Source organism: Nelusetta ayraudi, unplaced genomic scaffold, assembly GCF_046127955.1.
Source record: "Nelusetta ayraudi isolate G7.1 ecotype Tasmania unplaced genomic scaffold, CSIRO-AGI_Nayr_v1 ptg000020l, whole genome shotgun sequence".
NCBI lineage: Eukaryota > Metazoa > Chordata > Actinopteri > Tetraodontiformes > Monacanthidae > Nelusetta > Nelusetta ayraudi.
Window position 1 is genome coordinate 2,745,338 of NW_027466070.1, and position 25,380 is coordinate 2,770,717.

General features: G+C 51.0%; 1 protein-coding gene across 2 annotated transcripts in view; it reads right to left on the reverse strand.

The window, feature by feature from the left end:
- The window catches only part of LOC142888920 (A-type voltage-gated potassium channel KCND2-like), a 43,900-nt gene extending 24,956 nt beyond the window's left edge, over positions 1 to 18,944 (reverse strand). The window contains exons 1-2 of one of the 2 annotated variants that reach the window (XM_076027424.1): positions 18,505 to 18,944; positions 16,973 to 18,159 (exon numbers count right to left, since the gene is read on the reverse strand). In XM_076027424.1, coding sequence (XP_075883539.1) covers positions 16,973 to 18,084 — 1,112 coding nt within the window. In that variant the 5' untranslated portion in view covers positions 18,085 to 18,159; positions 18,505 to 18,944. The remainder of the gene's footprint in view (positions 1 to 16,972; positions 18,160 to 18,504) is intronic. The other variant, XM_076027425.1, reaches the window with a different exon arrangement.
- Positions 18,945 to 25,380: the final 6,436 nt, after the last annotated feature.

The following is a 25,380-nucleotide window of genomic DNA, read 5'->3' on the forward strand; positions in this document are numbered from 1 at the left end:
TTGAAACAAACATCAAGGTGTGCTGCGCTCGCACGCACGCACACACACACACACACACACACAAACACACACACACACACACGCACGCTCACAGTTGTGAGTTCAAAGCCAGGGAAACTGAAGGGAATAGCAGAGGTCGGGGAGGAGCCAAAAAGTGTGACGAAGCGTTGAGACAAAAAAAAAAAAAAAAAAAAGTAGCGAGCGCTCTCTGGGAGTGTGCGTGGACCGCAGCCAGCGCGGCGACAGCAGTGAGCCCAGATAACGGTGAGCGGCCGCGAGGAACCCAGTGAGGAACCTGCGGGGGGGGGGGGGAAGTGTCGCAGAGGAGCCGCATCTCCTCCAACAGCTGCCGACTGGCCTGCGGGTGCAGAGCTGCAGCTCCAGCACCTGCACCGTCTTTCTTTAAGCACAGACTGTGCGGGACTTGCAGGGGGGTGGGGGGAGTTGCTGGTTTACATTTTTTTTTTTTATTTGCCCCACCCCCCCCGACCCGATATTTGCGTATAAGTAATATAAAAAGAGAAAAACGAGACAACAGCAACTCTGTTCGCCAACAGCCAATCCCACACGAGCCCAAAGATCACGTTTGGCTGGTGGGAACCGACATCCATCAGTGGCAAAGGGGGCGGAGACTGTGCGTAAAGCCCCGCCCCCTCCGCCTCAGCCAACTCAACAGCAACAGTTGCCATCGTTTCATGGCTTGCTGGTGAGTGATGGTGCTCACAGCGCCGAGGTAGGTGGGGAAAGGAGAGGCGAGGACGCCCCTCCTACCCCCCCGACACACACACACACACACACACACAGAGGCCAGAACGTGTCGTTAACAATTGCGAGTGAATGAAGGTTATTCATTTTAATCACACGGTGGCCCGCCCTCCCTCTCACTGTCCCGGGGGGGTTGCTATATTTAAGCACTTTTTCATTTCTTCCACTTTTTTTTTTTTTCACCTTTTTCCATTTTTTTTTTGGTCTTGGCTGATGGCGATGGCAATTGCTTTGTGGGCCGTTGTCTGCCCTTGAAGACTCAGACAACAGAAGGAGATATTTATACCTGCTAGATGTGGAGTGCGAGTGAGTTGCGCTCCCCCTTTTCTTTGACTGTGTTAAGGAATTAAATCACAGGCACCTGGCTGGTGTGTTTTTCCCTTCTTCTTCTTCTTCTTCTTCTTCTTCATCTTCATCTTCATCTTCTACATCAGCTGCTGCTGACTTACAATTCCTTCTGCAAAAGGATGAGCGGGCTGTCCTGGGGGAGGGGGGGGAGGAACTTGGATCCATCCGACTCCCCCTCCTCTCATTCATTTGCCCGCCTTCTAATTGGGCTCCTCCATCTGTTGAGGCCTACAAATTGTCTTCTGGGTGGGGGGGGGGGGCTGGGGAGGGGGGGGCAAAACATCCTATCCAACACACAAATGCATCAGTGCATCAGCAGTGAGTGTGTTGCTGCCATGTGCACTGCGGCCGTCCGTGCCCACTGATGTGTAATCATACGTCCTGCTCGCCTGGAGAAAGATATCCCTGGCGATTCCCGGGGGGGGGGGGGGGGGTGGGGGAATAATCTATCTGCCGCACGGCGAATCTGTCAGAGGCCCGGCGACATACTTTAATAAGAATTATTTCTCCAGATGACAAAGTTGATGTGTGGCTGGAGCAGTGGCGTGCCCGCGGTATCGACCGCCTGCCTCGTGCACGACTGACAAATGTTTTCAACCGCCGCCCCCTCCTCCTCCTCCTCCTCCCCCCTCCCCTTGCCCCCCCCTCCCCCCACTCCTGAAAAGCGGCAGTGTTTTCTAGATCCTCCCACGACTCTCACTTAGAGACGCTAATGACATGGGAAATTGTGTCCCTCACGCTTGTCTGTCACTCTTTACATCCCATTGACTGGGAGCTGAGGACTCGGGAGCGGGCGGGGGGGCGGGGGGGCGGCTGGGACGCGTGCGGCGGTGTATTTGCGCTGATGACTATGGCCCATTAACTTTGATGGATGTCGTTTGGTGCAAAAGACGAAAGGGGAGCGCGAACGAGATTCATTCTTTTTTTTTCTTTCTTCTTCTCCTCTTTCTTTTTCCTCGGCGACACGGGCAAACAAAACTGCACTGAAGACCCCCGAGGGGTGAAACCGCAGGGACGTCCGCGCCACAGTGACGCCCCGCCCTCGCCCTCCGCCCCGCCCTCGCCCTCGCCCCGCCCGCCTTTCAGCGAAGGGGACGGGAGTGAGACCCGCTTCACCTTTGCAGGTAATTGAATGTCACATGATGATCGTGCACGAATCCCATGTGAGGACGGAGCTGGACCTCTGGGCTCGACGGCAGCACAGCACAGCACTGCGTGAATGTTAATATCCGGACACGTGCACGTGTGTGCGTGTGCGTGTTCCATGCATGTGCCAATGAGTCTACATGGTCTACATTGACCCCCCCCCCACCCCCTGCCCCGTCCCAGTTTTCATCATATTTGTGATATGGTGAAGTTCACAGAGAATCCTTGATGATACAAATACACACACGCACACGCACACACACACACACACACACGATAATTAACTCTCTTTCTGATCGCTGCGTCTTGCTTTCGCAGAGTCTTGTGATGTTTCTTTAAAAATACATATGTGCACCACATGAACATACAGCGCAGATTGCAGCTTTTTGATGATGATGAGGCCGTTGAGGCTTACTCAGAGGGCTGTGTGATTTCCGCGAGCGCGCAATCACAGACGGAATCGCGGAAACGGCCGTTAAAAGCGGGAACTATTGTCACACTGGGAATATCGCTGTTGCTACACTGACATTTTGGGAGAAAGAGGAGCATTTATATGGAGAGAGTGTGGTGGTGGTGGTGGTGGTGGTGGTGTGGGGGCTGCAGGGGGTTGCTGAGGTGGGGGCCACCTGGTGCCCATCGGTGTGCCCCCCCCCTCCCCCCCCACCTCCCGAACCCCCTCATCCCAAACAAGTCAAGCATGTCGAGGAAGCCAGCGGGAAAAATAAAAAACAGCCTCTGTGTGCGACTCTCCTCTAAACGCAGATGCTGAGTGACGAGAATGCAGCAGCAGGTGTTTTGCTGTTTGAGGTTTGCAAATTCTGTCAACATGATTGAAGACGTGAAGATTTACACTTGTGGTTTGAAGGAAGCTGGCGTGAAACAGGGAAAACACTGCGGCTCACACACACACACACGCAGTAAGAATCTGCATAAAAGGAGTATTTCAATAATTTACTATCAAAGATGAGAGGATTTGGAGAAACAAAACAATTTCGCAATGTTCCACTTAACGCGACGACAGCACCTGGAACAGCCAGTTGTCAGGAGAAAATAAACACGTCCCGATCTTTGACTGAGTGGCAAAACAACACAAACGAGAGACAAAATCCCAAAACAGGAACAAGATATGCGGCCACGTCCTCGCTGGACGAGGCCGGCGCAACCCCAGCAGGCGACCTCTGCCGCCTAGCTGAGGGTGCCGACCTGCGATTGGACGGTGGGGGTTCAGGGGCCGGGCTTAGTGGAGGGTCAGTTAATGTGGAGGCTGGAGGCTAGCTGGAGTTGTAACCAAATTAGACAACTCAGAAGAAGAAGTAGAAGTCGATAACAAATCGACCCCCCCCCCAGTGAGCTGCTTTTACAAACTGCACCGTCCTGTTTTCTCCCAGAGTAGTGAAAGCAGGTTCCTCCAAACGGTGATCATGGGATCATCCTGAGAACCAGCACGTGCAGCCGGACGGGACATGGTCTGCTGCACGTCTTCACCTCTCCAGTCCAAACCGACGTCTCAGTGAGAGGGAGACGTGAGCTTGTTTGTGGCCATTATGTAAAGCAGCCTGGGGGCCATTCGTGCCAAGAATGTAATTCCTAAGCTTCTCCACCAGGATTACGGGATAATTGGCCGGAAGGGCAAAATACAAATAATAATCAACCCTTTTTTCTTTTTTTTTTCCTTTTCTTTTTCTTGTTCTCCTTCGACTAATACCTTGAAAAAAAGAGGAGAAAATCCCAGCATGAAGCAGCTGACATGGTCCTGTGGAGGACGCGGCTAAAGAGGCGGGAAAATCCGTCAGTTGGCAGCCGAAGCCGCATTTAAAGAAGAAAATAGAAAAAAGGAGGGCAGAGTATAAAAGAAAACTTTGACTACCGGCTTTGTGGACCGGCAAGGTCCGTCTCTGAGGTCTGAGCTGCTCAAGTGCTGCTTTTTAAATGGGATTTCCAGCAGACTGACAGGAGTTTTCTGTCTTTGAGGCAAAACATTGTTGTCCTAAAGGCGGCCAAAGGTGGCTTCACGCATCAAATAAAAACACGACATTTAAAATTCACTTTCACAATGTCTTCCAACAACTTCTTTCTTCTCTTTGGCAGAAACCGGCCCTTTGTGAAGTCACCAAAGACGAACCAACAGCTCTCCAAGGTCAGTGCCCACGCGCCCAGCCAGGTTCTGGCGCCGCCCTCTGAGACCTTTTTCTCTTTGTTCCCTTTCACACAAGTGGACGGTCCAGCAATGTGGCAGTTTTAGTCGGAAGAGGAAGCCTTTTAGTGCAGCAGGCTGCAAACAGAGGGCTAAGTTTCCTGTTTGTTTTTTTTTATTTTATGGATGATGATCGATGCAAGGCGTTGTTATTATTGCAGTCAGAGATGAAAAACGAGGATCTGACAGCCAAGTTTTTAAGGCGGGTTTGTTACCTCCTCGTTTTATTTCTACAACCTCAGAACGTCAGAAAGCTGCTGCGGCGTTGAGACAAATAAATTAGACATTCCTTTGCCTTCCTCATCGTCTTGGCTCGGGATGCTACAGTTTGCCAAGAGAGGCTACGGCTGGCGGAAGGACCAACCCCCCCCCTCCCCCCCTCCCCCTCCAGACTCCCTGTCGATGAGCTGCACAGCGAGGAAGCAGAGAGACTGGATTTTTGCTCTGCAGAGAAACGTGCACGGCTGTGTGTCTCACACGACGTCGAGTGAGACACACAGCCGTGCACGGGGGTGTCGACGTCACGGCGGCGCCCGGTGATAACCACCCTCCTCCATGCCCCCCCACCGCCAAAAATCCCCCTCGGGCTGCCAACAACCGCCCCCCCCCCCCCCCACTCCCCTCGCCGCAAATAAAAAATATATAAATAAAAATAAATAAATGCTGATTTAATGGAGATCTATTCAATTATTGTGGGGGGTGTTTCCGCCAGCACCAAAGCAACTGACGGGGCTTGATGGGCAAGAACATTTTCCTCACAGCGCCACGTTGCCAGTGTGACTTAAAAGAAGAAAACAGATAGATAAAAAATAAATAAATAAATAAATGAAACAGCGACTGGCTGTTTATGCAGAAAGCTGAGGAACACTGAGGTTTTATCACTGCGGGGCAGTAAATCCAGCTCACAAACAGACAAAAGACAGAGACACACAGATACGGGCCGCCTTCAACCTGTCATGTGACCGGTGTGAATTTACAGCGGGAGAGGTGGGGGGGTGGCTAGGAAGGGGTCGAGGCTGCGGGGTGGGCGGCACAATAAAAGCGTCGCTGCCGTTTCCCTTTTGCGAGGATTTACACTCCCTCGCTTTCCCTCGCTCGCCCGCCCGCCGCCGCCCGCTCGCCGCCGCCACAAGAGTGCTGATTTAACGGCACGGTGATTCTCGCCCCCGACCGAAGTCCGAGCTAATCCGGCTACACCGTGTTTATCAGGTGTGAGCGATCACCTGAAAATACCCGCTGTTAGCCCGCCTTTTCTTTTGCCCGACGGAAGAGAACAAAGGAACGCAACAACTGCACCAAAATGAAAGCGCTGAAGTCGCCACTCGTCTCCCTGGAAGACGACGGAGATCTTCGCCGCGGCGGCGACCTCAGCCGGGCGCGTGCACGCTCCGGAAAATTAGTTTAAGGTGAAACAGAGAGAGAGAGAGAGAGGGAGAGAGAGGGAGAGGGAGGGACGTGCACGCTGGGCCAGCACATGCCCTGTTTAGTCTCCGTTTGACCAAACGGCCTACATTAGGTGACATATCGCGCTATTTTTAGACGGCGGGAAGCGGGCAGGAAACAGCTGCCATGCATCAGGGCGACAGGCCCACATCTCTGCTCACAGCAGGACCTCCCTGCCAGGCAGGCAGGCAGGCAGGCGGGCGGGCAGGCGGGCGGGCAGGCCGGAGCGGGGAGCTCTTTATACCTTAAACTGAAATGGGACGCGGCCGAGCCTCTCGTCATTCATGCTGCATACGCAGAGTAATAATCTATGGGGCCTGTGGCGAGGAAAAGAAAAAGAGAAAGAAAAAAAGCCTCAACAATGAAAGTGGGTTAACAGTGGCTAGCATGGGCAGCTCCCACTCCAGGCTGCACTCTGTGTGCGCTTCTTTTATTTTTTTCTCTCTCTCGCTTTTTCTTTTTCTTTTTTTATTATTACAGCCAGCCGCGTCCTTCCTTTACAGCTGCGCGCTGTGGATTTCATTAAAGGCGGATCAGTATCGATCACGAGCTGCTTTTTACTGCGGTATCCGGCCGCTTGTAAACCGCCATGCCTGAGACTGAGTGGGGGAGAAAACAAGCAAAAAAAAAAAAAAAAAAAAAACCTCAGCAGTCGGTTTATAACAGCCGGGGCTTTGAGCTGACAAATGGACTGAGCTCAAATTCATGACTCCGCTGTAAAGCTTCCCGCGTGCAGGGCAGCAATCACAGGGTTCACCTGGCTGACAGAGGGGCAGAGGATGAACAGGGAAACTTTATAAAGGGCAGGGGGCAATCTGTTGTTTTCTAATGTATGTCTCCGGCCCACAAATCACCCCTTTGTGATGTCATAGAAGTCACAGGTTAGTAGTGACTGGTTAGTGACGACGCCTCTCAGCCAGGTGTTGGCTCCGCCCGCTGAACCTGCGCCTTCCAAATATATGGAGTGTCCAAAAAAAGCTTTAATCGGTTTAAGCTGGAAGCTAAAACCTCAGTGTCTTTTTTTTTTCCACAGGAGGCTGTAAACAGAGGGCTAAGTATGGATTTATATCTTTGTCACAGACGTAGGATTCCCGCCTACCTTTGACCTCTGTCTGTATAAAATACAGATACAAATCCATTAAAAAAAACAAACAAGCAAAGACATAATGAACACAACTGCGCTACAGAGGGCTAAACACGCTGTTTTATGGGGATCTGGAGATTCTTGTGCAAGAGAGGGAAAAAGAATAATAGGCTGAGGCCAAAGTCATGACTCTACAGGAACACTTTCCCTGTACGGGACTGCGATCGCAGATTCACCTTGCTGATTGATAAGGCAACGCTCGTGCTGAAATAAATAATGTGAAGTCCATATCTGGGGGACAGACACAGCTTATCTCTCCCAGCGCCGTCCCGTCTCAGTCTCAGCCGATCTGGCAAATCGCGATATCGCGTCACACACTTTGTAATACTTGGGCTGTTGTTCACGCACCCCGGACCGACAATGGCCGTTAGCCATAATCTCCGGGGCGCCGCTGATCACAGATGTTGGCCGGCTGGTTGGCCGAGGGGCATTTTTGTGATAGAGAGACAAACGTCAGGAGGGAGAGATAGTGGCGGCGGAATCTCTGGCATTTTGAGAAGCTGGCAGCGGCCCAAATGGCCGTCTCTTGGAGCCTCGGGCAACCAAGAATTATAATACGTAAATAAATATTTTTTTAAATGACTGTGCCAAGAGCCTGTCACCTGTCTGCAACACCTCGTCAGAACAGGTGGGACAATTATCGGCGGTCCTCTCGGCCTCCTGTGGCGTGTGGTGTGTGTGTGTGTGTGTGTGTGTGTGTAGGGGGGGGGGGGCAGAAGAAAGTCCTGCCTGTGGTTCTGGACAGTGCAACAGGCTGAAGGGTATGAGGGACTTGTGTTTACCATGGCGACACTGGCAGTCTAAAAATAAAGTGCAACTGTTCCCCTTAACTAGTGCTCATCGACGTGACGAGGTGCAAGCGAAACACAGCTCTCTCATTGGGAGCCGTTGCACAACAGCTTCCAAACAAGTGTTGCACAAGAGTCGGGAGAATGTCAGGAAAAAACTTCTCTCATCTCGTGTTTCATCAAGGCTCGTAATAGGCATTATGACCCGAGAGTTAGAAAAAACAAAAGGAAATGTTTGAACAAGTCATTGACTGGCTCACTTTCTGAGGGTGCTGCTCATGCAGTGTGTGACACTGGTGTACTGAATGCCTTTTTTTTTTTTTGCCACACAGAAACGTACTGGATTGCTGGCACGTCTCAAACCCAAAAGGCCGCGGGGCAAATCTGGGTCCGCCAGCGCTGGAAAGGTGTTGGATTGTGTCAAAATAAAAGTCTAATCTGCGTCGCAGCGCAGGCCGATCGGGAAAATACAATCCCCACAATCCCCTTGGTCAGAAACGATTCCGACACGTCTGTATTAAAAGATTACATGATTTGCTGGAAGCCCAAATTCTCCCCTGGGTACTGACGGCTGTAAATCATGAACACAATCCATCTGATTGGTTCACGCCTGCAAGAATCTTTTAAGTATCAATAATTCCTTTTTTTTTTTTAACACAGGAAGTCTGGATGACTTCTTCCCACTGAGATTCCACTGTCTCTACCAAGCCATACGTCAAAGACGTGAACACGACAGAGGCTCAACGGGTAAAAGCACTCTAATCGTACCACCACTAAGATCCACTCACCTGAACAGTCGCACCTGATCTCAGACTGGCCAACCAACTGTTTCAAATCCACGCAGTACAGAAAGACGGGAAGCAAAGAAAGGAAAAAGAACAGCAAATATCACATCCTGCGCAGTCAATAATATTTCCCCCAAGGCTGTCAGAGACAGTCGATCTCCACTTCAATCTGCTCCTCAAAGCAGAGCAGAACAAACATCGTAGTAGGAGACAGAAGAACGGGGCTACTGGAAGATGAAGAGAACACTGCCAAACCGCTGACATTTAGCGGGTTTTCTTTTTCTTTTTTTTTTTAAAAAAAAAAGAAAAGAAACAGAAAAAAAAAGATGATCAGAAAGTCATTTGCAGGCCAGTCAGTGAAGTCGTAAAATAGAGCGAGTGCGAGGAAAACAGCAAATCACCTGCAGGACGTTAATGTTCTCCGTCCAGCCCCGACATCTTCACACCGGTGAGATGTTGTCGTGTCTGCAACGTCGACAACATCGCGTTTCCAAACATCAGCAACACTCGCAGTTTCTGCTGCAACGTCGCCGGCGGTGAAATGCAACCAAGGCAGCAACTTTACCGCACAAAGTAATGTCCCTGTCCAAAACGTAATAAAATGCAGAGAACTCATTCAGGAGCTTGTGTGTGTGTGTGTGTGTGTGTGTGTGTGTGTGTGTGTGTGTATTTTTTTTATTTTTTTATTTGTGCTTAACTGATGAATGGTAACACGAATATTTTGCTCGTGTCATCTTATTTCACAGAGGGACTTCCATGTAATGTAGAACCGACGTCTTTTTCAGTTCTTACCAACTGACTATTTGCGAACAAACGCTGCAAAAAAAAGAAAAGAAATGCATGTTTAACTATGCATAGAATGAGACAGAAAGCCTGAAAACGTATGCGCCTGCATCGCACACAACAGAGACGACGTGCAAACACGTAATAACGTGGATACATTCAGAGTCAAGCGTATCTCCCCCCCACCCCCCACCCTCCCCTCCCCTCCCCTGTCTGCTGTAGTATTTTTTATTAATTATTTATTTATTTTATTAGCGGGAGATACGATTTGAATTGTAAATTTGGGAAGGCAGATGAGCCGCCCATTTGTTTCGAGTGCACTCGCGGCGGGAAGAGCCGAGAGATGCGAGGAGTCGGGAATCAGATTTCTGCCACAGCGCTCGTTCATCACTCTTGGCAGCAGCGCTACGACGCCTTCCTCAATGAAGCCGCGGCTGTAGTAAGAAGAAAAAGTAGTAGAATCTACCAAAAAAAACAACAAAAAAAAACAAACAAAACAAAACAATGACTGTACAAACGGAAACGATGGTACGAGTGCGACTGTTTTCTCGTTACGACACGCGACAAGACGGAAATCACACGAGTGTACGAGCCGCGCTTTGCACGTGGCACCGCTGCAACAACAAAGTGATGAGGAGGCAGTACGTGCGCCCGCGTGGCAATCTCCATGACCACACAAGTCATTTCCATCTGTATGTAAATGCTGAGTATGTAGATAAGCTGCACAGCGGCGGCAGCGGCAGCAGCAGAACATATCTGTTGAGGCGCAACTTTATCGTGAAAGTGCTGTTTGGTGCAGCGATGTGGCGCTCGGCTACAACCACCAATCATCAACGACACCCCAGCGCCGGAGATATGACAGCGGACGCATAATGGAGGGAGGAGGAGGAGGGGTAGGGGGGAGAGAGAGGGAGGGAGGGGCTGAGTATCTGTCTGTTCCACTATATTCAGCCGCAGTTGCGGGTCAGGCACTCGCACGCGCGGATCTGTGATCTGATTGAATGCAAGTGGAGCCGAGCGGCGCAAAATGCTTTCCAACAAACGGCGAAATTGAGGCGACGCGTTTTCCTCGCGTATCTTCCTTATTGGCCCGTAACGTAACGCCGCATTCAATACCCCCCCCCCCCTCGCCCCGCCCCCACCCCACCAGACACACACACACACACACACACACACACACACACACACACACACACCACTCCCTCCCCGACCCCACCCCCACCGCCGCCTAACTTTAATCTCGTTCTGGCAAATTCCATTAATCTTTGACGCCGCTCTTCGCAATACGAAGAAAGGGCCCGAATGAAAAAAAAAAAAAGGAAATTGCTGAGCGGCGGGGAAAAGGAAGAAAGAGAAGAAGAAAAGAAACACGGTGATGCTGATATCGTGCGCCGCAGCGGCCGGGCCTCAAGTGCAGAGCATGTTAGTCAATCTCCATGTTTAATGCAGCACATTCAAAGTGCATTAATGAATCACTGTCCCCCCCCACCCCACCCCACCCACCGCCACCACCGCGTGAAATGAGCGTTATTGCCTCCAAGACGGGCTGTCAAAGAAATCGAATCAAATGGAAGGACAGCCATTCTGTCCTTGCCATATGGATTATTTATCAATCTGACCATCCGCAGTGACGCATGCCTGCTCTTACAGTCCATTCACACACACACACACACACACACACACACACACACACACACACACACACACACACACACACACACACACAGAGTGCGCTCGCATCAAACCCGGCAGCTGGCCACAATCTGTTTTTCAGTTCAGGGTTGACTGACCGCAGATTTTCCCCTTTCACATTGTCTCACTCCATAAAAAAAGAAATCTCGTTCCGCCGTTAATGCGGGAGAGCGCGCGCGGCTTCCTTCACGTTGCCACCTATTAAAGTGCATAAATGCAGCGCAGTAAATCAGCACAAACGTGGAGGCTCACGATACACTGATCAATCATTCCCCTCACGCCCCCGCACGACTCTCTGGCTGCCAGCGGGGAACTGTTTCAGTCGCATCCAAACAATTACAAAATAAAAAAAAAAAAAAAGGGAAAGAAAGGAAAGGAAAGGAAAGGAAAGAAAGGAAAGGAAGAGGCGGACGCTGCGTATTTTCATTTCAGAAGCAAGAGGCTTGAAAACCAAAGGAAAAAAAAACAAAAAAAAAAAACACGGATTATGTTTTTTTTTGTGGCTGAGTTGTTAATTCCCCTCCAGACGGATTCTGTATTCGCCATTGATCAGGATCAGCAGGATGAGGAAGAAGTTGCCAGATCCTCTGGCCGCCGCTTCACAGTCATTTGCATGGACGGGAGGGAATGAGGAGTCATTCCGGTGCCAGCCTCCCCCCCCCACCACCACCACTACCACCACCACCACCCCCACCCCCACCACCACCACCCCCCCATTAAGTCACCTGTCACTTCAGGACTATTATAACCAGCCGCGTATTAGCATCACCTCTCCTGCCCAATAAAGCACCTGGAGAGGCGGCGTGAGCTGGCGGGCTAATGGCAACCTGCACATCCCCCCCCCCCCCTCCCCCCCACTCCGCCGGCCGCCTCGGCTTTCCGCGCGCTAATACATCACGCCGGCTCCTAATGGATTGCTGATTTTCATAATGTGCCGAACCTACACAATGCCAAGTGGTGTAATGTATTCCGTCGAACACTCACGCTCACACACACACACACACACGCAAAAAAATAAATAAATAAATAAGACGCCCATTTGCGCGCGCATAATCAAACACGCCAAATGTTCTCACTGTCTGTCGCGCTCAGTCGCGCAAGAGAGAGTCGAAGTGGGAGAGGGCGGGGGGGGGGGGTGAGTGCAGAAGAGTGAAAATCCTCTGCAATGCCTGCCAGCGGCACAGTAACTTATCCAGCTGCTTGAGTTCTATATCATCAAGAATGCATTTGTTATCTCTGGAGCGCAGATACTGAGGGAAAAGGCCCTCCAGATTGTTCCTGTACATTCAAATTACATTCGACACGCAGTGACGGAGCGGCGGACTTCAAAAAGCCGCCGCTCTGCTCGGCGCCCAAACCCCCAAAGTTAATACCCGGCGTTGTGCGGCAGCGGGGGCTTGTGGGGGTGGGGGGGCGGGGTGGGGGGAGGGGGGTGAGGGGTGTCAAAACAGGCGAGGAGCGTGATAATGGTTACACTCCTGGTGCTTTATGAGCCCTACAGTGACCCGGCTGTCTGTTAGCCTTGCCTTCCGCCGCTCATAAATCCCCATCGCCCGAGCATTTCCAGCCGCACTGGGTGGGCGGAGCCACACATCGCAGCGCGCCGCACGCCAGCCGATGAATTGTGCATCGGGTGAGGGGGCGCGCCGGAGCGCCGCCATTGTTCCACTCACGACACAATGCACAAACTAAATGTCACAACAAATCAGTAATTAGAACGATCGTTCCTCTGAGCCATGTCCCGAGGAGAGGTGGGGGGGTGGGGGGGGAGGAGGGAGGGGGGAGCGAGCTGGCACGAAGACTGGGAGGGAAAAGTGTCCGTTGGCAAAGGGAGGGAGGGAGGAAGTGAGGGAGGAAGTGAGGGAGGGAAGCAGAAGAAGTAGCGTTTTCACCCCCCCCCGGTTTTTTGCGTGTGGAAGGTGAACGAGCGTCGGGATGAAGTCCCGTCCTCGCCGCCGCCGCCGCCGCCACCGCCGCCGCCACCGCCGCTCCTCTTCCCTCCTGTGGGTTGCGCTTGACTTGCACCGTTTTCACAGCTGCTCTCAGCACTGCACTCCATTACACCTTAAATCACTTAAAAGATCTGAAGCGCCCCCCAAAAAAAAAAAAAAAAAAACCCTCCCTCTGCAGCTAATTCGCCCTGACCGTGGCGGGCACGACGCCGATGGATGGAGAGAGAGAGAGAGAAGACCACCGCATCACATCCCCGGACAAAAAAAAAAGAAAGCACTTTTTTTTCCTTTAACTGCCTGTTGGAGTATCAGAATATCGCTGCCGTGAACGGGGAGGAAGGGGGACAATACCGGAATCAAGATTCTAGACAATTACAAACCCGGGGTTTGGCAAAGGATTGTAAGAAGACAGAGGAGAAAAATGAGTTGAAAAAAAAAAAAAGTGCCGTTGTGCAGCAGCGAGTCGTGCAGTTGTGGGCGCCCAGGGGGCGCTGTGGAGGCCTGCGCCTAACCCCGCGAAGGAGGTGAGCGGCAGCAGAGATGATGCTCAATAAATACAGTGGGGTTGGCGGGGGGGTAAGTGGGTCTTGTCCTGTGTTGTGGTGGCACCTGCTTGTAGACACGCAGAGGTGTGACATGCAGCTGCGTCGCGCTATTGATTCCCCGCCGGGTCTCCAGGCTCCCTCTCCTCCTCTCGCTCAGGCCGCCTGCCAAGTGGCTGCGAGCAGGAAGGAGGCCCTGCTGCCCACCCCCTCCCCCCCACCCTCCTCACCCTTCCACCTCCTCCCTCCATCGCCCACCCCAATGTCTGCACGTCTGCTTAAGCACAATCAATGGGCCATCAGCTGGTGGGGGAGGCAGTGGGAGGCGGCGGTAGGGGTGGAGGGGGTGATTGGGGATGTGTGTGGGGGGGGGGGGGGGCACACCACTGTCTTGGCTTCCACCCCGTGGCGTGAGGCAGGGGGAAATTGAAAATATATGTAGTGGAAACGCGTATGGCGGCGTAGAGCTGCGAGCGACTACCAGGATGGAATGTGTTGCTTCAGACGGAGGCTTTCGCCCCCCCCCCCCCCTCCCCCCCGCCACCACCAAAAAAAAAAAAAACCTCCCTCCCTCCCTTCTGTGCAAATGAAAAGGTTGGCCACATTCATAAAAGGCTCTGAAAAGCCATTTGGTTGGTGGCTGGATTGATTTTTTTTTTCCCTCCCTCTCGCTGCACGCAGGGGTCTGTAACCAACCGCTAGAACACCTCATTCCCCCGGATCAGATAAGCGTTTGAAGGTTAGCGGAGGAGAGCGCCGCCACTGATGTATCTGGTTTGTTGTCGTTTTTTTTTTTTTTGTTTTACCCTTTCACTTCCACGACAAGCGCCATTCAACTCCTCAGCTGGGGATGGATCAGCTTCCAAAAAAGCACAACCTCTCTCTCCCCCCTCCCCCCCCGGCGGTGAGAAAGAGTCGATGGTTGTTTGGCCGGCGGTTTGCGAGTCTGTCAGCCACGCCGTCACGGCTCACAATGGAGTGACAGAAAAACGTCCCCCATTATCAAGGACGTTTCATTTCAGAAGAGCCTTTTATTTTTTTTTTGTGTGTGTTTTTTTTTCTTCTGGGGGGGGGTGGAGAGAGAGCGTTGTTGTTTTTCAGGCAGGCAGAACATCTCCTCCAACACAAAGGGGATTCCGTGGCGAATGCGGCAAACGTCTTTGTGGCTCCCCAAAGATAAATAATGAACCCTCTTACACAACGCGGCTTTCATCTCTGGATGTGAATGGAAAAAAGCGGTGGCCGACGCAGCGTCGGGACTGAGGCGGCGGCAGCAGCAGCGGTGGGCGGTGGGGGGGGTGGGGGTTGGAGAGGGCCTTAATCGTTGTATCTTGCGCATCACCAATTATGCACTCGTGGTCATTTTCGAGGGTGAGCGCCGGTTCGACCGGTATTGAGTGACGCCCGGAGATAGGGGGAAGGAAAAAAAAAGAAAAGAAAACCCTCTACAGCCCGTTAATAAGACAGAAAATCCACCAATTCCACGTCAGCGGCACCGTGAAGGTGGGCGGAAGGAAAGAATAAATAGTAGTAATAATACAATGATGGCAATCATCATAACGGGGGTGAAATGTGGGTGATTGTATCGTGGGTTTGTTTGCAAGTGCCTGGGGGGGGGCGAACAGGTGCTCGGCGGCTGCTTCACTGCAGATATAAGAGCATGAGGAACAGGGAGGATCAATATCAAACACATGATAAGCCAGAGGACGCAAGTGGGTTTCTTTATCTGCTCTAATGCACCATTACATCAAAACTGACTCCACGGACTCAGCATTCACCAAACTGTAGCACATATCCCAACCACACACACACACACACACACACCACCACACACATACCCTGCCGATGAACCGACAGCGTAGACACACACACACACACACACTTGCACGCACGCACACACACAGCCTGCGGCGGTTTGTTTTGCACTGTTTGATCAGCGCTGGTGTGACTTTAAAACAAAGAGACGAGGCTCTTTTCAACAGGAGCTCGTTGGAGGGGCCGTGATGGCGCCGAGGCCGTTCTGCTCAAGCTCGGAGGTTGATGCGGCCGACTGGCCGGCCGGCTCGGGATATTTTTACATGCTAATTAGGAACGGTCTAATTCTCGCGTCCGTCCGTCCGAAGGCCTCAGAAACCTGTACATCTCCGTCAAAAGGCAACAGGGTTTTTTTTAAAAAAAAAAAAAACCCTCCTGCAGATCACGACGACAGCTGAGGAGCGTGGGGGGGGTGGCGCGAGGCGTGCGAAAGAGCCATAATAACACCGAGAATCGTGACGATAATGACGGCGCGCGGCGCGCGGCTAGGTGGTTGAGCGCGCACGTCAATACAAATTAATTTGCCGTAATCGTCTTAAGCGGTGTAATTATTTTATGCTACATCAGCACGTAGCGGCGCCGCCGACGGTGTGCGTGAGCATGAAATTATCATCAAAATATTTACTGTACTTCCTGCAAGCGAGGGTGCGTGCGTGCGTGTGCATGTGCATGTGCATGTGCATGTGCACTCTGATAGCTTCCATTAACCCTTTTCATTCTGTTCATGTCAGTGTCTGGGTTCAGCAGCCCCACTGTTTGTTGAAAGCCATCGCAAAACCTCTGCAGCCAAACTGTCACTGCCGCCGTCCGTCTGAAAGACAAGGTTTGTCCAGTCCAATCTAATATAATCTAATATAATCTAATCTAATCTCATCTCATCCAATCCAGTCTAATCTAATCTAATCTAATCTATAGGTTTTATTGACTCCCCATGCTGCAGCGAAGCCCCACTTTGTCGTACTCTCGCTGTCCGCCTCCTACGTCTTACCCTCCAGTGCGAGGAAGACAGGGGCCCCAGCGAGGCCTGGAACCACGGGGGGCCCCAGAGCTCGCAACGTGCTGCGCTAACCGTAGCCAGGGGCCCTTTGGAAGCAGAAACCGAGCGGTGATGGCGGTGGTGGGCCTGACCTTTGCCTGCGAGCGGCTGCTGTGCGGTGCAGCCTCATTTACAGGCGGCGGATGGCGCGCAGGAGCCCCCATAAATCACGTCGTCCCTGCCCTCGTATTGGCTGAGCGGCGCTCCAGGCCGTTAATAAGGCCGATAAACGCACACACCTGTGACCGAGCGACAATTAGTTCAAACAGGAGCGGGACGCCGACGCTCGTTAGGCACCTGCGTCCGCCATCCAAACAACTCCACACAAATGAGGGCATTTTGCAGGCTGGCTTATGCGGCTTTTGCTGACGCCTAATGAGCTACTAGTTGGGCGCGACTTTTAAACGAAATCCTCACAGCTCACCAACTTTAGCCACTCATTCAATAATTTATGGATAACTGAAAGAGGTTAGCAGGGTCCCCCCCCCCCCAGTTGTTTCTTTTGTAAAAGAAAAAAAAAAAAAAAAAAAAAAACCTACCCAAGGGTTGTCATGGTGACAATGGTGTACCAGAACGCGGCGGGGATGCTGGTGAACTTGCTGGCGGTGGAGCCCTTCTCCGCGTAAAACATGACCGTGGCGAAGATGATGATGGCCATGGTGAGGGAGAAGAGCAGGAAGCCCAGCTCCGAGGCGCAGCTCTTCAGGGTGTAGCCCAGGATGCGCAGCCCCGCCGAGTGGCGCGAGAACTTGAAAATCCGAAAGACCCGGAAGACTCTGAGCGTGACGAAGGCGCCGCTCACCTGGTCGTTGTCGGTCATCACCAGGCCGATGTAGTAAGGCATGATGGCCACCACGTCGATGACGCTCATCACGCTCTTCATGAACTTGTACCTGCTGGGCGCGGCGAACAGCCGCATGAGGTACTCGACCGTGAAGATCATGACGCACGCCGTGTCCAGGCAAAAGAAGGCGAGCGCGTAGCGGTCCCCGCACGAGACCTCCTTGGACCTGTTGGGCAGCGTGCCGCACGGCACCGTCTCCACCACGTTGGCCATCACCGAGACGGCGATGAAGAAGCCCGTGACGTAGTAGAAGACCAGCGCCAGCGTGCTGGTGTGCGGGTTCTCGAACGCCCGCCACAGGAACTCCCGGTGGGTCAGGTTCACCGGCGTGACGTCATTGTTCATTTCCCCCTCCTCGTCGTCCTGGAGCCTCTCGGCGTTCTCGCGCCGGCGGTCCTTGTACTCCTCGTAGCAGCAGTCGCCGATGATCTCCGGGATGATGCCGAAGAAGGCGAGCTCCTCGTCGTACGCCGATATGCACTCCTGGCGCGGGTAGTGCAGCTTCCCCGTGCGGTAGAAATTGAGGATGTGCCTGAAGATGTCGGGGTCGCGGTCGAAGAAGTACTCGTTGGTCTCCTCGTGGAAGAAGAAGTCCCTCTCGGTGCTGCCCAGCAGCGTGTCCGGGTAGCGCTCCAGCGTGGTCCGCCACGTCTGGAACTTGGTGCCGCTCACGTTGAGGATGATGAGTCCGTCCTGGCCTTTGCTCTTGGGCTGGGGCGGCACGGGCATCGGGGTGCTGGCCACGGGCATCCATCCTATGGCCGCCGCGCGGGCGAACGGGAGCCACGCCGCTACACCTGCTGCCATGCTGACCTGCTCAGTGTTCCGTGTTCGAGGCTGCTCCGCTTATCACAGTGGCTACGGCGCGGGGATGAATTGCATCTGCAAGAGGGGGGGAAAGAGGAGCACAGCGAGCGGCGGTTACACGCGGCTGCGGAGCACCCATGGGTGAAAGGAAGGAAGGAAGGAAGGAAGGAAGGACGGAAGGAGGGGAACAAATCAAAGACACTAAAATAACAGGAACCTGTTTACTTCGAGCCACATTGCGCATTAACACTGTTGAGCCCCGCTGACGAGCGCTCCTTCCCCCCGGTGCAATGGTTCATTTATAGAGGCACACTTTGCGGCAAAATGTAGAGTGTTTATGTTTTTTTTTTCTTTTTGAAAGGGTGACAATCGATAGGTGCGAGCAGAGGAGGAGGAGGAGGAGGAAGAAAGCCCACATACCATTAGGTGAGACTGCTCTTCAAACTGCATCCACGGCGAGTTTAGCGCAACACCTTTCATCGGAGGAGAAGACTCGCGATCCCGCCACCCATTGATCCGTCACTGCGGCCAGACGATGTGCAGAGCGGTGGTGGTGGTGGTGGTGAGGACAGAAATAAAGCGCAAGAATATCGTTGCATCAACAAGTTTACTAAAACAAAAAAAAAAATCCAGGCGGTGTAGTTTGCCAGCTCGGTGTTGATCTTTTCTCTTCCTCTTTTGCCTTTTTAACCATCCACGAGTCGACTGTGATGGGATTTTCCCCCTTCTCTCCCCTGCTGTATACTCTCTCTCCGTTGCAGCTACTCAATAAAGTCCTGTTCCTCTGCAAGGAAGGAAGACCACCCTCCCCCTCTTCTCCTCGGCACCGAGCCCCGACCGCTGTGGGGGAAAAGAGAGAGAGAGAGGAAATCAGATGCAGGCAGCGGATAGAAGAGGAGTGGTCCTCTCTCTTCTGCACCCAGAAATTCCTCCGCTGCTGCTTCACTCTGGGGGTGGGTGGAGGGAGGGAGGGTGAGTGAGAGAGGGGGAGGGGGGCACACTAATCAATGCGTAATGTTCGTGCAAGTAGGCGGGATCCAAAAAGAAAAGAACTTGACGCCTTCTTTTTTTTTTTTTCTTCTGTGTGTGTGTGTGTGCGTGCGCGCGCGACTCGCTCGTAATTCTACAGCGACCCCCAAGTGTATAATACGCAGGCGATGAATGCACTAAAATGTCTCAATAACCTAGGAAGCGTTTTACGCAGAGGTCGCCACAATGATCATTAAAAAAAAAAACAACGGACTTTACGCGCAAATCATTGCCAATCTTTAGTATCGAGGCGTCATTAGCTATAAAGAGAGCCGATATTATTCCTCACTTTGGGGAGTTCGACTCGGGTTTTTTTTTTCACCCCCAACTTGCTTTTTGCCTCATTTGCACAATTCGAGTTCGCTTGGCGCCATTAATATAAAAGAAAAATAAATAAATAAATCAAAAACCCTTTTTTCTTCCTAAATCCGCAACAAATCGTGATCAATACTGTTTCCTGGATGGCGCTCTGCGCCGCGCTCTGCACTCGGGCGCAGTAACACGGCGGTAAAAGGTCACCATCATCAGGGCTGGACTGCTCCGCTGACATTTTCCAAAATAAGCATAATCAATGAAAACGTCTCTCGCGCTCCAGCGCTCAACCGTGGCGTCTGCGAGAGACGCGCACTGTCCAGGCTGCGCGAGCAATGTTCCCTGCTTGCCGGGCACGGTTCAGGGGGAGCGAGGGGGGGGGGGGGGGGCGGGGCGGTGGTGGAGGTTCGCGGCTCAGCCTGGGAAGGAATGTCGGTCACGTTTTGGCCATTTTTCTTGCGCGTTTCAGCACCGCGGACAGCTCCGGAGCTTTCAGCGACTCTGCAGGCGTCACTTTCCCCCCCTTTTTCCTTCCATCCTCCTCCTTCTGCCCCTCCTCCTCCTCCTCATTTATTCTCCACTCCCTCCTCCTCCTCCCCCTCCTCTTCCTCCTTCTCTTCCTCCTGCATTCAATCAGCTGTAGCTCTTCACCAGCCTCAGCCATACACACACTGCAGGGCTCAAAGTCATGCTTAAGTACACGCAGCTGCTGAGCTTTTCTGGAAAATGGACGCTCCTCATTCCCAAACGTCCTCATGACCCAAACACACTGGAGCCGGGGAGGCGTGTGTGTACGTGCGTGCGTGCGTGCGTGTGCATGTGTGTGTGTGTGCGGGTAGATCGGTTTCCCCCGCTGGAGAAAGAAATGAAGAGTGCAGCTGTTGTTCTCATCAAAAGTGCAGCAACTGCCTCATTGCAACAAGTGAGGAACTCGATGGGCTGCTCTTTGACCCGCGACCGGTTTTCCTTGTCGTGTGTGCACAAAAATCTTTCGGGATGTCATCAGAGTGTAAAATTAAAATAAAAAAAAAAAAAAAAAAAAATCAATAAAACAATTGCAGCTGTGCATGGACACCACGATTGCCTGATGATCTAAAATTCTTGCATATTTATTTCCAGCGTCAGTGGTTTCACTTGCTACCATGGCACCGTCACACGCTTTGCTGCAAGACTTTCTCTTGATTCTTGGATAGATACTTTTTTTTTCCTTCACAGTATTACCCTGAAACCGACCCCTTAAAGATGCTCTTCTGCATGTATGCCAGCTGACATGAGAAAAAGCTGCATTTCATTGTGTTTTCTAATATCACTCTGATTTCAAACACACACACACACACACACACACACACACACACACACACACACACACACACACACACACACACACACACACACACACACACACACGTCATGTTATTAGGCCCAAGGTGTCTAACAAAGTGGCTGGTCAGTGTTTCTGCACAGTGTGTCCATTCTTGTACAACCCATGGTAATCAAAGTATTTCTCTCCACAAAACTGTCGCTCACCAGACGTTTTCTCTATTTGAGATGTGTCTCTGTGGAGATGGTATTGAGGTGGTGAAAATCCCAGTAGATCAGCAGCAGTTTGTGAAACACTCAGACTGGCAGCCCGTCCAGCTCCAACAGCCATGTCCACCTCGGTCAAAGTCTTCGGCTGACTTCCTCGTAGAAACCGGCGGAAAAAATACTCAAATAAAAGTCACATTAGGGTGCTAAGGCGTACCTTCCCGCTGTTGTTTCAAACACTGTCAGTCAGTCGTCCTCGGCCTACCTGTGTGTCTCTCCATTGAGCTGTTCCGCCCAAAGCGCCCCCTGCAGGTTTGGAGTACTTCTGTCGTAGTGACTGCTTTATGCAGCGCTTTTTTGTTTGCATTTGGTTCGCTTCTCTGTTTGCAGTGCATTTGATTGATGATTAATTATATGATGATTATTATTATTTGATTAATTAACTTATGTTTTTATGTCTTGCACCACAATCCTCTTTTTGTACCTACTTTAGACTTGTGCTTGTGCTTGTGAATTTGCATCGCTTCCACACCTGCAGCTGTTTTCGCCAACTAAGGCGCATTAGGCAGTTGTTTTGTGTTTGGCCCTTGCCGGCCACCGTACCCTCCTTCCACAGTGTGCTGCTCACCTGGCACTGCAGGGAATCATCATCTTCACTCCGTCTACTGGCCTAAATTTCACTGAGTTTATGCCATGTGATTGGCCAAACATCCATTCGTCTTGAGAAAGACTCGAACGTCGTACCTAACAAAGTGGGCGGTGTCTGTGTGTACTCACCAATGTGGCCGTCTCCTCCTCCTCCTTCTCCTCCTCCTCCATCCACACACGCTGGGCCGTGTCCTCAGACTCCTCGTGTACGTCATGTGACCTGTAAATGCAAACAAATCTGTCATTGCAGTTAAGCATTCAAAAATCTTGCGTGAAAACTGATTTTGTCTTGCATTATTCTGGCATTTCATTGACACAGCTCCCACGTTCCCCAGGTGCACTTACAGTTCAATTTGTGCAGATTCAACCTTTGGGGAAAAGCAGCAGAATTTGATAAAGGCCGGTCAAAAGTTGTAGCCTCCGTGCCGTTTGTGTACAGACGGCTGTATCTGCTGCATCAAGCTCTGCATCCATGCAGCGTCTCACCCCCTCTGGCACGGAACTGTGGGATTCCTTTTTCGTTTCTTTTTTTCCCCTCCTTTTGGTAAGATGAATACACAGGACTGTCAGTAGTCCCATTAGTGTATGCTGAGCATGTAAGAGCGCACTCAGTGTTCAGTTTGAGCAGTCAGGCCCGGGGGCTATGTATTCATCAGGGCATTTAAATATTCCAGCGGTTGCCAAATGGCACCGAGCGCAGGCGTCCCGGCTGAGATAGCATGCCAGACTAGCTGGGAGCTTGTCAGAGCACAGATAGCCGCTGTGTTTTCATTAAAAAAAAAAAAAAAAAAAGGCAGTCAAAGGGGTTGCCTTTCATAGCATCACCCTGTCTTTTTTTTATTTATTTTTTTTCAAGAAAAGCAAGTGGGATTTGTAAAAAATAAAATAATTAAAAAAAAAGATAGAATAAGAATGATAATAATATTAAAGTTCCTGAATTAATGATCATTCACACAGACAGAGGTATGTGCTCTACAAAAGAGAAGTAGATGTGTGAAAAGACAATCAGGTTTCTCTTTTTTTCCTTTACAGGCCTGCATATTCATTACCCCCTGGTTCTGCAAATTACGGAAATCATAATAAGACGTTCCAGCAAATTAAATCACTGCTGTATCTTTTTTTTTTTTTTTTAAAAAGAAAAAGAAAAAAACCTGTGTACTGACAGATGCTGTTCAGGATGAGCGATGTCATTCCGCACAGTGGTGGTCTCTGATGGGGCGGGACAGTTGTAACCACATCATCCAAGGTGCTGACACAATTTATGGACCAAAGCCAGCCCAAAGAAGTTCCAAGGTCACTTTAGATGATTGGTGTTTACACACAGCCGCCGAGATGATTTAATTACACTGCCTGCGTGTGTGTGTGTGTGTGTGTGTGTGTGCCTGCGTGTGTGTGTGATCATGGATTTACTCTGTGGATCAAATAATTAGCATGCGTCCTTAACAAGGTTGAGTCACTCATTCAGCATTTTCGTGGGTTTTCTTTTCACCGCCACCGTAAATGTCTGATCCTCCGAGATATGTATATGTGTGTATATATATATATATATATGTGTGTGTGTGTGTATATATATATCGCACACATATACACATAAATACAGAATCAGGCAGACATTACAGATTACAGTTCTGTGACTTGCAGTCATAATAGTACATAATCAGGCTCATGTCACACTGTGCCAGACGGAGCCGTTTTGAACTTTTTTCCACAGAAGTGAGGCCGAAGCCTCGGGGATTAGGGTTGTGTAACAGGATACGTTTTGTAAACAGGTCCTTAAGTGTGTTGAGCGCTGCAACGCGGGAGGCCTGAACCCAAAACAAACACACATTATATACGCTGACGGTCCTTTTACACGCTGGCGCAAACTAACATCATCTTTTTTTTTTTTCTTTTGTTTCACGGCCCTCGTCCCCCCCCCCCCCTTTTTTTTTCCTCGCAAAAATCCGCCCTAAAGCGTGAGCTCGGCTGGCTCCGCTGCCACGCACCACTGCAGCTTTCACCGCCGCCGCCGTCACTGCTGCTGCCTTTCTATATTTAGTCAGGTCCAGCTCAGTGATTGAGATGATTAAACAGATGAGTCCCCTTCACTGGAGACGTGCCAGCGGGGCTTGTTAAGGAAGAAATGAAGCTGCTGTGTAATTTAGCCGATCAATAAAGAATCTCTAAATATTTGAGCCAGCCAGAAGCCGATTTGCTTTCCCCGCATCCGGGGACAGAGACGGCGCGCAAGCCGAGAGGCAATCACACGCACGGCAAATATTTGCTCGAGCGCTTTTTCGAAGAGACAATCGTATATGTTCGGTGTTCTGCACGGGCGCGGCGGCGGGTCGGACGGACGGACGGACAGACGGACAGCGGTCCGGCTTCACCTCGTCGTAAACTACAACTTTATGGAGCATTTCAAAGAAATACAAAGTTCACGAGAGGGGGATGAAAAGGACAATAAATTAAGAGGCAATAGGACAGGACGTTTAAAAAAAAATATAAATAAAAAAAAAAATCCCATATTAAAAAAATGGAAAAAGTTGGAGAAGAATAAAAAGAAGCACGCAGCGCCACCCTATTTCAGGCCTGGAAACACCCTGGCATGTTTTATGACACGCGGCTAATGAAGCTGTGAATCGTCCTCGTGACCTCTGGGCACAATGACACACCGATATCCTCAGGTGAGCAGATGCGGCAGCAGCCCATCTTCCCCGCCGCTGCCGCCGCCCACAGCTGCCGCCGCCTCTCCCCTCGCCCGCTAATGAGTTATTGACCCCCCGCGGATGTGTAAAATAGAGTAGGGCCTCCTTGTTTCTTTATTGCGTGTGGCAGCTGGTGCGCGCAAGCGTCTGCGAGTGCGCACACATGAAAGCGCTCGTGCGTGAAGCTGCTGCTGCGTGTGTGTGTGTGTCGCTGCAGGGGAGAGGAAGCCCAGGCTCATGTTTATGCTGGAGGACTGTATGACTAGTTTATCCCTGACAGGATTGTTGGAATAATCTGTAATTTAACAACTGCTGGTTGTCAGCAAGCTGCAAACAGGCGATATGGATACGTCTTCTTCCCCCCACCTTGTATGCCATAACAGATTTGTTTTTCTGTGTGCGTGTGTGTCTGTGTGTGTGTCTGTGTGTGGTGCACACGCGTGCACAAGTGTGAGAGTGTGTGTGTTAATCATTAGGCAAGATTACACGTTGCTGTGTTGTTGTTTGTCAACCGCTGCAGCGACTTTGCGCTGTGAAAATTCTTTGAGGAGGTGTTTTTTTTCTTTTTAAGCCACTCATCCACATTGAAATCCTCCCGCTGATTTCATGATTCCACAACCAATCTTCTTTCTGGCATGTCAAAAAAAAAAAAAAAAATCTAATCAGGACACTACTGTTGCTAGGTGCGCCTTAAAAGACAAAGAAGAAGCGCAGGATACTAGCAATCGCCGAAGAAATTAGCATGGACGCTGCAGTGGAGGAAATGTTTTCTGAACTCTGAGGCGTTTTCACAGCGAGGAGAAGAACAAAGAGCAACATTAAAGGGCTTTGCGCAGCACCACTGCTAACGCTGCACCAGAGCTCTTCACTGGACGGCTGCTACATACTGAACGCAACTGCCAGGACCTTTGTTTTTTTTTTTTTTTTTTTCAAACCAATAAAATGCTACAAATGGTTGCTATTGGCCGCTGAGTAACTCCCCTAAATAAAACATCAGCTGATTCTTGCAATTTCTGGCGGCCAGATTGATAGTGAGTCAATGTGAATTGAGGTCCAGCCTCCACTGTATGAAGTGAAAAATGCCTTTTGACTG